This window comes from Nilaparvata lugens, chromosome 9 (assembly GCF_014356525.2).
Source record: "Nilaparvata lugens isolate BPH chromosome 9, ASM1435652v1, whole genome shotgun sequence".
Lineage (NCBI taxonomy): Eukaryota > Metazoa > Arthropoda > Insecta > Hemiptera > Delphacidae > Nilaparvata > Nilaparvata lugens.
In genome coordinates, this window is record NC_052512.1 from 19,601,722 (window position 1) to 19,617,460 (window position 15,739).

The window sequence follows — 15,739 nt, forward strand, 5'->3', positions numbered from 1 at the left end:
ATATCTTGGAGAGAAACATCAATTCACAATCAGAAAGCTATCTTGATATATTGTTTACAGCTGGTGTGCAAAATGGAATAAAAGAGCCAACCAGAGAAGAACTGTATATGCTGATCATATAACGTCTTCATGCATAGACCATCGATTCCAGAATAAACCCAAATCAGATAGAGACAATGATTATTAAAACAAAAATAGCAGATCATTATATGATTGGTTTTGAGCTGAATGAAATTGAAACAGAAACATCAGTGACAGATGAAAAAATATATATTATCTCGGACAGGCTTGTAGGAAATATGATTAGGAATACTAACTAGAATAATCATTTAACATCAAACGATCCTACAAAGATATATGACTCAATTGTTAAAAATTTGAAAACATTCATGCGAAAGCTACAATAAAAATCCGCAATAAGAGAGATGAAAAACCCCAGCCATGGATAACTGAACACATTAAAAACCGAATCAAAATGAAAGATGTATTGTGGAACAGATTGAAATAATATATACAAAAACCACAGAAACAATCTAACTAATGAAATACGTAGAGAAAAGCATAACCACTACTACAATAAAGTCAGAGATCATATCAGAGATGCCAAGAAAGCATGGAACGCAGTTAACGAGATACCAATAGTAAGGAAGAAACCAATCCAGTCAATAATAAGGGAAAATTTCAAAATCGGGAAAGAAGAAGATCTCAAAATATGCAATAGCTTCACTGAACATTTTTAAACCAAGATAGAAGAAATGAACAGAAACATATCAACAGATGAGCTGTACGTGTCAACGATTGAAACTGATGAACTTGACTTGAGAAACGAACCACATACCATAATAAAAACAATACAGATGAATAAATAACAAAGTATAGTGGAAAAATTAAATAGAACTGCCTCTCCAGGAATTGATAATATCAAACCAAAACATATAAGAGACCATTTTGAAAACCTAAAAAGAATTCTCCTTCACCTATACAACACAATAATTGAAACAGGAAAAATCCCAACGAAAATGAAAACAACTCTACTTAAACCTATTTATAAAAACGGACAAAAAAAAGATATTCAAAATTACAGACTAATAGGTGCGATCTCAATACTAATGAAAATATTTTAATTCATCATTCATGATGATCTTATGAAACACTCCATTCAGCATAACCTACTAAATAGAAAGCAATATGGTTTTGTTGGTGGTAAGTCCACAACCCAACTACTGGAGGGAGATAGTGTCATACCATACACTCAATCAATAAGAATAGAGATAGAAGAAGCTTGACCTTGGCAGTGCTACTGGACCTCAGCAAAGCATTCGATACGATTCAACATGAAATACTCCTTAAGAAATTAAATATAATGGGAGTATGTGGGATAGATTTGGAGATATTCAAGAGTTATTTTAGTAACAGGGAAACAATTGTTGTTCAAATTGGGAAGAGCAATAGTACTCCAAAATCGCTATTTTATGGAGTCATTCAAGGCTCACCACTATCACCTTTGCTCTTCAATCTGTATATCAGTGACCTGAAAAACTGTGATTTCAAAGGGGAGGTTGCAACTATGCAGATGATACTATAATCTTATCTACACATAAAAACGTATCAGTTGCAGCCAAAAAAATACAGAGATATATAAGCACAATTACAAAATACTTTCATAACAATTATATCCATATAAACAGTGCAAAGACTAAAACAATAGTATTCCATAACCCAAAACTGAACATAGATATCATCGATCCAAGTAATAGAGTAACTAGCCACAAATACGAATGTATTAAAACTAACAACCTGTGTACCTGCAACAAAATCAAACACTCAGACATAGTGAAGTACCTAGGAATGCATTTCGATTCGAATATGAAGTGGTTTACTCACTCACAAGTGTTGGCTAAAAAACTGAGGTATATAGCACATAGATGCTTCCAACTAAAATATCTGCCACCAATGAAAGCAAAACGTACAGTATACCTTAACCTAGTGGAATCTCAAGTAAGATATGGAATAACCGTTTATGGACATGCTCCGAATTATACCTTGAATCCAGTGGTTCAACTGACTGACAGAATAAGAAGACATTTTTTCCAGAATCTAGACACAAGTGCAATACACATACTCAACTTCAAAAACTTGTACAAATTCATAATACTACAGAAATACTACTTCGAAAATAATTATAGACAGACCAATGGAAATAGATACAATAAAAGACACTTGCACTATAGAATACCAGACTTTTATACAGAAATGGGAAAGGCTATACCGGAATACTTTGTACCGAACATCCTCAACAGCATACCCGATCACCTCGAGAGCCTCAACACATATGCAGAAGTTAAAAGAGGAATGAAGAGCTATTCTAAAACAAATCAATAGAAGAATAGAAGATTAACATATAACTCAATTTAACATATAAATGTAAACATCATAAAAAATATATAATAATACAAGAAGAAGAAGGAATCATATTATGTTTATGAATCTCTTGCAAATCTGATAAATAATGAATTAAAACAACACCCGAATATAAGCTAAAATTAGCTTCATGGGGTAGCCACAAAATCTTAATAATAATAGGAGATCTAAATTAATTCTTTCAGTTCGTACAGTTATCGTTATTATTGTTATTATTATATTATGGAGATCCGAATAGATTCTCATGACATATGTGATGAAATATAAGATGTTATTATTTTATGATCACTCTAATTATGTAAACTATCATATTATGTAATGTGAGAGAAATTTGAATAATAAAAAAATTCATTATTATTATTATTATGTTTATGAATCTCTTGCAAATCTGATAAATAATGTATTTATGTCTATTTGGCTCATGTCTATTTGGTTTATATAACTTACAGCGATCTGTCTCAAAGAAGACATTGATAGTTGTTTATAAAGCCCTAGCTGAATCCGTAGTAAGATACGGTGTCAATGTTTGGGGTAATGCAAGTGGCTATGAAATTGATAGAGTTAAGAGATTACAAAATTCCTTGCTGAAAATAGTTCATTCAAAACAAGAGAGTGACCCTAAGCCAAATTTGTTTAAAAAATATAGCATTCTTCCTGTGAACGAGCTTTTCAGATATGATATCTTATTAAATAATTATTTTTCTAATAACTATAAAATGTCAAGTAGAATTTTGCATGAGCGAAGACAAGGTGCTGCTTATAAGAGGTTTATTGTGCCCGAATACAATAATTATCATGGTAAATGTGAACTTAGTTATGTTGTACCAACTATTTTCAATGAGTTGCCAGATGATTTAATTGGTCTGGATAGAATTTCAATTGTTAAGAATAAGATGAAACACTTTCTTTCAAATAATTTGAGTGAATTTGAATGATCTTCATGAATTCTTTCTTTTTTTTTATATATTTTTTCTTGTGTATTATTGTTTGTGATAAGCAACAACTGAAATCCCATTGTTTTATTATTTTATTGCTACACAATACAATTAAATGAATTATTATCAATGTATCAATTAATTTTTTTTCTACCCAAGATTGACAACTATTTCTCTTTTGATATGATTTAAATTGAAAATTATTATTTTGGGATCACTGATTGATTATATCAATGTACTATTTCTAAGGTTTTTTTTAATATAATGTAAAACTTGACTTCTCCAGTCAAACCTTCTTTAGAAGGTTTTGGAGAATTTATAATTTGTCTGGTTTATAATATTTGAAATGTTCTACTGAAAGGGAATCTTCTTATCTTTTGTCATTCTTGCTTTTTTTATTATTCTTCATTTGTTTTGTTTGTAAGATTTCTTTTTATAAGTGTAATTTTCATTTTTGTTTGTTATATTTTCTATAATAAACTCCCTTCTTCTGGGGGTACCAGGACGAAGGAAAAAGGAAAAAAAAGGAAAAGGAATTTTTATTATTATTTTATTATTATTATTATTATTATATTATTATTATTATTATTATTATTATTATTATTATTATTATTATTATATTATTATTATTATTATATTATTATTATTATTATTATTGGGTGGCTCGTTGGAGTGATTGATAATGCGCTGGTCTAAATCAAATCAAATCAAATTGGTTTTTATTATTCATGATAACTGGGTACAAAAATTCAAATCATACAACAACGTTACATCTTCTGCAAACAAATAATCATGAATGAAACTTACAGTTGGAATAAAATAATTAATCATAATAACTGAATCTAACTGCTATATATCATAGATACAGGAAATACAACACTATTTTTTTAATAAACCTCATGAAAACTCTCCACAAAGGCAAAGCCTGTGTGTGGAATTGAGTCTTTATGGTGATTGGCTAACGTTGGATTGTCCTTGTACCTGCATCTATCAGATTCTTTGGTAACCAGACATTAATATCGGAAAAGATTTGAAGTTTCAAGGATTCGAAGTTTATAATATGTAAAAATTTAGAGTTAATCTTGAACCATCATTCCACGACATTCGCTTTATCTATACAATGAATGAATTATCTATTCCAATTGTATCTGGGATAGAGCTTTTAAACTCGGTATGGCTCCATATGGCCATACAGCTGATTTTACAATGCTTTTTAGATGATCTTGTTTGTCTTGTGCATGCATGCAGTACGAAAAGAATTAATTATTTTTCTGTAATTTTTCAAGTGAACACAGTAAATAAGGTATCATTGAAATTCTAATAAAATTTGCTAACTTTTTTGTCTCTTGTAAATTTTCTGTAAAGTGAACGGTTTTCATGAATTTTGCCATGAAAAATTTAAAATGGCGGCGATTTTGAAAACTTTTTGAAGTTGAGTCTTTATAGCATGAATTAATATTTATCTCGAATTTCAGATCAATACAACATTTCGTTCTTGAGATGAATCAATACAACATTTCGTTCTTGAGATGAAAATTCCTAAGTAAAAAAAACAAAATGGCATCTATAAGGATATTGCCCTGAGTTTTGGACACTTCAAATATGACATTTGTAGTCTCCTATCATACAGGAATAATACCCGGAAATGTTCGACACTACTTCTGAAACACCCGTATTTCATGCACTTAATGGATTTCCTCAAATCACGCCTGTCCATTCAATAACATAAACATATTTATAAGTCAGTTAGATTGAGGAAGAGAAATAGCCTAGTTTATTCCATTTAATGTTTGCAGTGATAGAAGTGAGAACATCAACAAGCTTTTCTCCTAATAATCAATTCAAAGACTGTGTGAGACAGTGTCTGTGATTGTACTACCTCCCCGCCCGCTTCAAGCTGGTTTCAATGCAAAATAGGGGATTGGCTGTCGGGGAGCTTGGTTTTCAGTTTCCGTGACGACAATCAGACCCCTCATATACAGCAGAGATTTAGCTGGCAGCGATCTTGGTTGTCATGAGCGTTTGTGGAGCTTGATTGTCGCAAAAAAACTCGTTCTAGTAGGGGATTAGTTGTTATCGGGAAGACTATAGTAAATGCAAATTAGAGAGACGGGTGATGGTGGCACCATCTCTGAGTGAAATTGGTAAATTTCGAGCTTTAAATAACATGTGTTATTCTAAATATTGGGAATTTGCCAATCATATGACAATTTTTAAATCAGGTTTCATTTGTATTCTGAATGAAAACTAACACATTCTCATCACTTGTCCAAATTACAGTGTTCCAGTGATGGCTTGAATTGGTGCTAATTGATCTTTTTTTGGTATATTTTACTTTAATGTGGAAATGTAAAATTTACATAAATGTATGACTGAATTTGAAAAATCTTGAATAAACATTTTTTTAATAAGAAGTCAGGTTATGATGACATTTCAAATGTAAACAGACACAAAACAGACGATTTTTGGAATTTACCGATTTCACTCAGAGATGGTGCCATCACCCACCTTGCCAATTTATGTTTACTATAGTTGATGGCTGAAATAAGTAAACTCTTCATTTGTAGAGCTTAATCAAATAAAATTGAACATGACTTTCTACTAGTAACGGATCAACAACATTTGATATTTATGAATGAATCAATGACAACGAAAACATATGGTTTATCATATCATTCTACCCGGCTAGATTTTCGTGTTATCTTAGACAAATTTGTTGATTGTTATCTTAGATGACGGAGCGACACAGTGGACTCTTGTCCATCAGGGCGACGAATGTGAGCATACTCTGGGTTTGCCTCAATCAATTCAACTTCTTCTACTGATGAATCTTGCTTTGAATTTCGGTTCATTTTCTTCAGCCAAACTGGTCCTGGGCTCATTAGCCAAGATAGTAGTGACTGTCCATTTGTTGAGGATCTCATGTGTAGGAACATTCGTTCATGAGGGGTGCAATTTGTTGTAGTACACAAAAGAGATCGAATAGAGTGAAGTGCATCAGGCAACACTTCCTCCCATCGATTTGAATCAAGTCCTCGTGATCTTAGAGCTAGTGTTATTGCTTTCCATATAATTCCATTATATCGCTCTACTTGACCATTCCCTCTCGGATTGTAAGGCGTTGATCTACTAGTTGCTATCCCTTTTGAGCCAAGAAAGCTCTTCAACTCAGTTGACATGAAGGATGTTCCTCTGTCTGTGTGAATATAGCTTGGAAGGCCAAACATTGATATTAATGAGACCAGGCAATTTATGACTGTTCTCGCAGTCATGTCTGGACAAGGAAATACAAAAGGGAATCTTGAGTACTCATTAACCATCACCAGTAGGTATTTATTTCTTGTTTTTGATTGTACGGGTTTCATGAATTTTGCCATGAAAAATTTAAAATGGCGGCGATTTTGAAAACTTTCATCAAAATTTCTATTATTTTATTTTTTGAAGTTGAGTCTTTATAGCATGAATTAATATTCATCTCGAATTTCAGATCAATACAACATTTCGTTCTTGAGATGAATCAATACAACATTTCGTTCTTGAGATGAAAATTCCTAAGTAAAAAAAACAAAATGGCATCTATAAGGATATTGCCCTGAGTTTTGGACACTTCAAATATGACATTTGTAGTCTCCTATCATACAGGAATAATACCCGGAAATGTTCGACACTACTTCTGAAACACCCGTATTTCATGCACTTAATGGATTTCCTCAAATCACGCCTGTCCATTCAATAACATAAACATTTATAAGTCAGTTAGATTGAGGAAGAGAAATAGCCTAGTTTATTCCATTTAATGTTTGCAGTGATGGAAGTGAGAACATCAACAAGCTTTTCTCCTAATAATCAAATTCAAAGACTGTGTGAGACAGTGTCTGTGATTGTACTACCTCCCCGCCCGCTTCAAGCTGGTTTCAATGCAAAATAGGGGATTGACTGTCGGGGAGCTTGGTTTTCAGTTTCGGTGACGACAATCAGACCCCTCAAATGCAGCAGAGATTTAGCTGGCAGCGATCTTGGTTGTCATGAGCGTTTGAGGAGCTTGATTGTCGCAAAAAAACTCGTTCTAGTAGGGGATTAGTTATCGGGAAGACTATAGTAAATGCAAATTAGAGAGACGGGTGATGGTGGCACCATCTCTGAGTGAAATTGGTAAATTTCGAGCTTTAAATAACATGTGTTATTCTAAATATTGGAAATTTGTCAATCATATGACAATTTTTAAATCAGGTTTCATTTATATTCTGAATGAAAACAAACAAATTCTCATCACTTGTCCAAATTACAGTGTTCCAGTGAAGGCTTGAATTGGTGCTAATTGATCTTTTTTTGGTATATTTTACTTTAATGTGGAAATGTAAAATTTACATAAATGTATGACTGAATTTGAAAAATCTTGAATAAACATTTTTTTAAATAAGAAGTCAGGTTATAATGACATTTCAAATGTAAACAGACACAAAACAGACGATTTTTGGAATTTACCAATTTCACTCAGAGATGGTGCCATCACCCACCTTGCCAATTTTGTGTTTACTAAAGTTGATGGCAATAGTATATTTCGCCAGGGGATTGGCTGACGCCTGTGATTAAAATTTTGAGGAGCTTAGTTGTCGGGAAGACAGGTTGGCAGTGACAACCACTGCCATATTATATATATATATATATATATATATATATATATATATATATATATACTAATCATATTGATATACCATATACTATCAATATCAATACCATATATACTGATAATATTAATATACTATGTACTATCGACACTTACACCATAATTGATATAGAGTTTTATTCAAATTAATTCAACTCATATTCAATCCCATTTCTATTTGATCATGATGATTAATTTCTTGCCGCATGCTTGTGAGATCAGCTGATTGAATGCAATAGTTCAACAGCTGAAGAGCCTGAAGCATAATTTTGCCCATACACACACACACACACACACACACACACACACACACACACACACACACACCACACACACACACACACACACACACTCGCTCACTTATCTACAGATGACAAAATTCTCAGCTGTTTTTCCAAGGATGAATTTATTCTTTTCATGTCCTTCAGCGAGTTTTTGAGAGTTTCAATTTCATTCTATCAAGATATATTATGAAATTCAACTTGCTATAGTAAACAGCAATTTAAAACAAGTACATTCTCTTCTTATAAACATCTCTGTTTATTCAGGTGGCGAGATTGGCTTCATTCCTAATGATAGAAAAATTCAGTGAGTAAAATACAAGAATATATATAGAGAAAATAGAGTAGCAAGAGAAATATTGCTAAATCTGTTGTGATTATGGAATTTGTTTCCAATCAAATATTTGAATTGACTCGTCAGCAATATGGAATGCTTCTTATTCCTGATGAGCACAGCCATGCAATAAATCAATGAGTTAATCACTTACTGAATGAGTGAATGAACAGTGAAATGCATTCCACATTACTTCTGAATCAGAAAGTATGTCAACTTGAATATCCACAACAGAGTGTTCTGACGTGGGAAACAACATTGAATAATAATTTTGGATTAATAATAACTAGCAGGTAACCCATGTTCAGCAAGAGTCTATTTTACAACTTGACAAACTGACAACTTAATGTATATGGTTCATGTAAATCAACATGATTTAATGTAATCTTGAAGAATTTAAAATAGGCCTGTAACTATCCTTGGTTGATTAAGGCCGGGTTTCACCAGGAAATAAACGTGTTCTTCTAAACTTGTTGTTAGAGGAAGCGTAAACTTCAATTAGTCCTTATAACTGACAAAATCAGATTTCACCACACACCGTTAGAGCTAATGAGCCGTTATAGAGTTAACTGGCCAAATTTGGTCAGTTGATATCTGTATCTGTCCTAAAGAAAAAAGAATGGCGGCGTTCTGTTAACTGCAATGTTGGAATTAGTTTGTTGAGGTTATGTTTAATCATTATTTTATTCCTGGATCTTATGATTGATTATATTTCTATTTGATTGAGGGTGAGTTTCACCAACATCATATTTACGCTTTACTTGGTAATCTCCAGTCAACACTCCGCCCTCAAGTAGGTATGATTATTTCAATAATAGTAATAATGACGCAGGTATGTTTCTAGCAAATAAGCTCCACTCTTTCCAAAAACATTTCAAGGCTGCTCACCTAAACGTCCAATTCCTAATGAGCTCAGAGCAATCTTCGGTTTTCAGGACTTCAATATGATTGGAATTTCCCAATCATTTTTGAAGCCTAGTATTTCATCAATTTTTGTTGCATTACCTGGATATAATCTTTTCCGGAATGATAGATTAAATGAAGCTTATGGGGTTGTAGCAATTTATGTGAAAGATGGTATCAAAACAAAAATTTTAATCACATCTAAACAAGAGTATTTTTTCAGACCAGCGTCTATGCTACTTGAATTATCCTTATCTAGTACTGATAAATTACTCGTTGGTATCTGTTATCACCCACAAAAAATAGGTCATTTTACAGATTTCGGAAATGTCTTGCTTTCTCTTATGCCTTTTTATAACCGTAAACTAGTTATGGGGGATATGAACACCGACTTGAACATGACAAATCGTAACTTTGACTACTTTCAACTGACTACAATTTTCCAATGCCTAAACATGACTATTTTACCTCTCGATCCAACTCATCATACTAATGAATCTGACACACTCATTGACCTTCTCATTGTTAGTGATCCTGAAGAGGTTGTTCAAGCTGGCCAAGTCCCAGTCCCAGCTATTTCTGGACATTATTTGATCTACTGTGTACTTTCCCATAATATACATAAGCCAGAGCAGAAAATTATCACTTATGGTATAGAGACTTCAAAAACTTTGATGAAGCCGCCTTCCTGACTGATGTGGCTCAGACTCCTTGGCATCAAATTGAAGCATTACCCTCAGTTGATGACATGGTCAAGACTTTCGAGAATTGGACTTCGACTTTGTATGACAAACATGCACCTTATGTGACAAGGAGGATTAATAGAAAACGACAAGTACCGTGGATGACTGAAGACATACTTAAGATGATGAGACATAGAGACAAAGCACATAGAAAATTTAAAAAGACATTTGATTTGGATAGTTTGATAGAGTTTGGGAGCCTTGGAAATAGAGTTAAACAGGAATTACGGAACTCAAAGATAAGGTACTTGAATTCGTTCATGACAAACAATAGGCAAGACTCTAAATCACTTTGGCAGGGAATAAAAGAATTCGGGCTTGGCAAACAGAAATCGAATCCCCAAATTGACTTACCATTGAACAATATAAATGACCATTTCGTTTCACACTCTAACCAACGCGACGAAGCTGTCATTGCTAATCATATCGATGATCTTGAAGAGCAGGTTACAAACTTAAATTCACCAATTACTGATCAATTTCATTTCCATTCAATCTCAGAAGAAGACATTTTTAAAGCAATTCAATGTATTCATAGTAATGCTATGGGTGTAGACAAAATTCCAATTGAATTTATCAAGAAGATGTTATTTGCTGTTTTACCAACCATTACATACATTTTAACAAGTCACTTGAAGAAGGCAAGTTTTCCCTGAAAACTGGAAATTTGCTCTGGTTCGCCCTCTAAATAAAGTCCCATCACACAATAAAGTTTAGGATTTTAGACCAATCAGTATTCTACCTGCATTGTCTAGGAAGCTGGAAAGACTCATTCATGCTCAAGTTGTAAAATTTCTAGACAACAATAGTAAGCTTCATAACTTTCAATCAGGCTTTGGGAAATTTCATTCAACTGAGATAGCTCTGCTTCGTGTCACTGATGATATAACGTTAGCTATGGACCAAAGAAAATGCACTATCCTCACCTTATTTGATTTTTCCAAAGCATTCGATACTGTTGATCATACAGTCCTTTTGAATAAGTTGGCTATTCTTGGTTTTAGTCTCGTTAGTTTGGTACAAATCCCATCTATTAGGTAGGAAACAATGTGTATCTGTTGGTGACAAAAAGTCAACTTGGAAAAACATTATGCATGGAGTACCACAAGGTTCAATTTTAGGCCCTCTCCTCTTCACTTTGTATGCCAATGACCTTTCTTCCATTATCAAATTCTCCAGTTTTCATACTTATGCAGACGACCTTCAAATCTATTCAAGCTGTCCCATAACAAAAATTAATGAAACAGTTGGAATAATGAATCAGGATATCAATTCCATAGTGGAATGGACAAATAAAAATAGCCTTAAGCTTAATCCCATCAAAAAACAACCCATCATAATTGGATATTCTAGTCTTATAGACAATATTGACCTTGAATCGATTCACAAAATTTGTGTAGACGGAAATGACATTCCTTACTGTAGCTCAGAACAAGTGAACAAAACTTGTAAAAAGGTATTCTCAGTCATGCATGCATTGAAGAAAATGCACGATATCCTCCCTCGAAACATTAAATTATTATTGGTTCAATCTCTCATCTTCCCACATTTAATGCCATGATCATATCACCCCAGCCCACATTGCTAGTTCAACATTAAAGCCGATCAAAGGCTTTTTCGAATAGTCAAGCTTGTTGGAGATATCTTGAAATAAGGTAATCCGAACTATTTTAAAGATGATTTCAAATTTGTCTCTGAAGGTAGGAGGATAGATGCTTCACATACTAGAACCAGGGAAAGTACTTCAAGGTTACCCAATCATCGAACTACAATTTTCACAAAATCCTTCTTAGTCACTTCCTGTTTCTATCAGGTACATCGAGAGCCGAGCGAGCTCCATACTGACTTTAAAAAAACATCTTTTGGAACAAATGACTGAAACTGTCCGGCCCTAGAACGATCACATGACAACCCATCCCACCAATATAAACCTTTAAACCTGTTGAATTGTATATATATTATATAAACTCATGTTATTCTAATTATCCACTGCATACTGCTGTATATTACTGAAAGTTGATAACCCTGATCTACTTTCAGCATACTTCATTTTATTAATCAATAATTTGATCTTATCTACCTATATAATTATAGATGAAATTTGATTTCACCAATGAAAACTAATGTTATGTTATGACATGACAGATTAGAGTGGATCAGGGTGGCAGAGAGCCGCCATGACACTTGTTTCACATTGTAAACATGTAAAACCTTACCTAGAAAATCCATCTAGATTCCAAAACCACAAGTTTCGTTTACCAAATTGTGCCTACAAATTTCAGTAATTAATAATAATTATAGTGCAATTTCTTGTTGTATGGTTTATCAAATTCAATTGTAGCTGTAGTGTTTCAATAATTATGGTACTATAGATTGTCTTCTTAGTAATTAAGTAAAATTTCAAATTTCTCAGGATGTCTTTGTATAACTCCAGTTATCTTCTTATTGAGAGAGAATTTTTAGTAAAATAATTGTGAATAAATATTCATTCAAAAAACTGTCTTATAACATCTTCATTATGAATTCCGATCAGTTGAGAAAAAAAATCTTAATGAACGTTTAAAAGTAGCAAGAAATGCTTGTCACTCAATGAACGATTTTGCCCTGGATATGAATAACAAAATTGACAACTACACAAAAATACGTGACAATTGCACATTCTTTAACGTGGGTCACATCAGTTCAAACACAACAAAATATCAAAACAATGAATTACAGTATTACATTACTTTTTCTTGGCACCAAATTACAATGCACCATGATTTATCGAAATAAAGGTTAATATCATCCATCGCATGAATGCAATATGCAATCAGAATATATGATTCTGTGAATGAAACATGACCATTCATCCATCATACAGTGATAAACATCCATCAACCATTTTTTTTCTGTTATCCATCAACCAACTTCTTATTCAGATAGGTAGCTCTAGCACGGAATAAGGAAACCATTAATGTTCTTTACTCCATGGCTTTAGGCAACACAACATAGAGAGAATGGCTAGAAGACATCCTGTGAAATTTGAAATTTTAATTATTTACAAGAAAAAAACAATCTGTAGAACAATTATTAAAACACTACAGCCTTTATTAAATCAAATAAATCATATAACTGGGAAAACTGCACTATAATTATTATTATTACTTAAAGTTGAAGGCTAATCTCCACTCAGTTTGGTGAACAAAAGTTGTGGTTTCGGTTTAGAATTTAGTTGGATTTATTGAGTTAGGTTTTACATGCTTACAACATGAAACTAGTGTCATGGCGGCTCACTGCCATCCTGATCCACTTTAATCTGTTGTTTCTTAACATAACATCAGTTTTCGTTGGTGAAATCAAATTTCTTGATCTTTTGTTAAAGTCATCAGTTAGTGTTAACACTGGAGATAACTGCGAAGCGTTAACGTGAATTTGGTGAAACTCACCCTATTTATGCTATATGCTAAATTTCAAATTAATCAATCTAGTAATCAGATGTTGATGTGTCAATAGCTACTTGTGCAACTTGTGCGCGAAGTGACAGTTTGCTGCGCCAAAAGAAACGTCTACGCGCGAGCCATAGGCAAGTGCAGAATGGTTTCTTGCTTGCAGCAGAGGAACTTTGCACACATATTTCACATTACATTTTTCCTACAGTTACCATTGAATATGAAAAGAGTGGGTTATTGTGAGAAAAATGTCTTGAAGTCCATCAACTGTTTGTCTATGTAATTTTTCTATCAATAACAACCTTCATTCATTTGAAAATTAATAATGCAATTGGAAATTCATAATCATTCATTGAAATTAATAATAGTTAAATTACTCCAATTAATTTGAAAATTATAATAATTTTGAGTAAGTCTTATTTTCTATATAATTTATCAACCAATCAATTTATAAATGAAAAAATATTATGTGATATATTGAATCATTAATATTTATTGAGTATATTTGTTCAATTAATCAATCAATAATTCAACCAATTTTTTTTATTGATTAATTTTCAATTTTGTCAGAATTACGTGAACTATTTTCATTGAAGTTGAAAATCCTCAGCAGAAGTTCTTATTTTTATTTATTCAAAAATCAGAAAAAATACAGATAGAACAAATTTGCATTCAAAATACATGCCAACAATGTCAACAGCTGATTGGGATGGCTTCAAGATGGCTGAACCAACAAGTGGGTGACCCAGCTAAAAGAATCATAGGCTACCTAAGTTCGTTTCATCCAGCTAAAAAGTACTAGAAACAGGATTCAGAAATTTAGACTTATAACTCAAATTAATGAAAAAATTTTAAAGTAAACTGTAAAATATTTATGAAAATAGCATAGAAAACAGAGAATATTTATTGTAGCATTTGAATGTTTTTCATTATTTTTATTTACATGGATATCGAATGGTAATTATTTAACCTTTAAATTTCATATTTTATAATGTGTATTAATTTGATACATTTCTTATCCAACCACAGTCATTGTTACAAACTTGATTTTGGTTTTCGCGCACTAATCCTCCATATAATCCACTAAATATTTTGTGTTCCCATGCTGCAAATCTGGAGTATGCAAAGTAATCACTTTGCACACTAGTGCGGAAAAGTGATTCTTTGCATTCTGTAATCAGTGCAGGAATCGCACTTTTCAAGGTAACTGTAGGACAACATAGCTTTCCTCCACCTACTGTCTCAAGTACTTACATTACTCCCTGGAACATAATACTTAAGTGTCACTTTTCCGCTCTCAGTACTAAAAAACAGAAAAACCCCCTAGGGAGGAAAAGTAACTCCATTAGAATAAATAACATGGGAAGCATTTCTATTCCAAAAACTTACTTCGGGAATAGGTTAGAAGGTCCAAGCTCAGATGAGGAAGCATGATAGAGTAGTCATTGAGCCAACTAAATTGAATACCTCAACCAAAAATATTTGATTGACAAATGAAATATATGTTTGTATGCTAAAATTACCTATTACATACTTCATATTGGTATACTATAAAAATTTGGAAATATTCTTAAAATATTGCATGTTATTCAAAATACCAGCCAACAAAATGTTTCCCATCAATCAATCGAATTTGGATTGTGAACATGTAGTTTTATGAGTTGAGTTAGCCATTGCTGTTACAATTTTTGCTGACAAAGCGCTGTTGCTGGTGAATTGTGAATACTTCCAGCTGTTCACTTTTTAGGTAATGTTGTAACACATTGTTACTGGTCACCAAAGTTTTCAAAATAATTTTATTTGCAGTTTTTATGAAAATGTAGGTGGAGGAAAATCTCCCTCAGAGAAATTGTTGCCCGAGGCTTTGCCTCGGGCATCAGTCTCACCCCTCTGGGAGAAAAAGTGTCATTTTTCACTCCAGATATACAAAATAACTATCTCACACGTGTATAAGCCAGTTTTTTACTTTACTTATCATAGTTTAGGTTCACCAGTAAAGGCCTATCAATATATTCGAGTTTCATT

The 15,739-nt window shown here is 32.7% G+C and overlaps 1 protein-coding gene across 2 annotated transcripts in view; it reads left to right on the forward strand.

Annotated features, from left to right (window-relative positions):
* LOC111059816 overlaps positions 1-15,739 on the forward strand; it is a 380,452-nt gene that overhangs the window by 363,032 nt on the left and 1,681 nt on the right. For both annotated transcript variants that reach the window (XM_039435597.1, XM_039435598.1), the window contains one exon: positions 8,571-8,610. In XM_039435597.1, the coding sequence (XP_039291531.1) occupies positions 8,571-8,610 (40 nt within the window). The remainder of the gene's footprint in view (positions 1-8,570; positions 8,611-15,739) is intronic.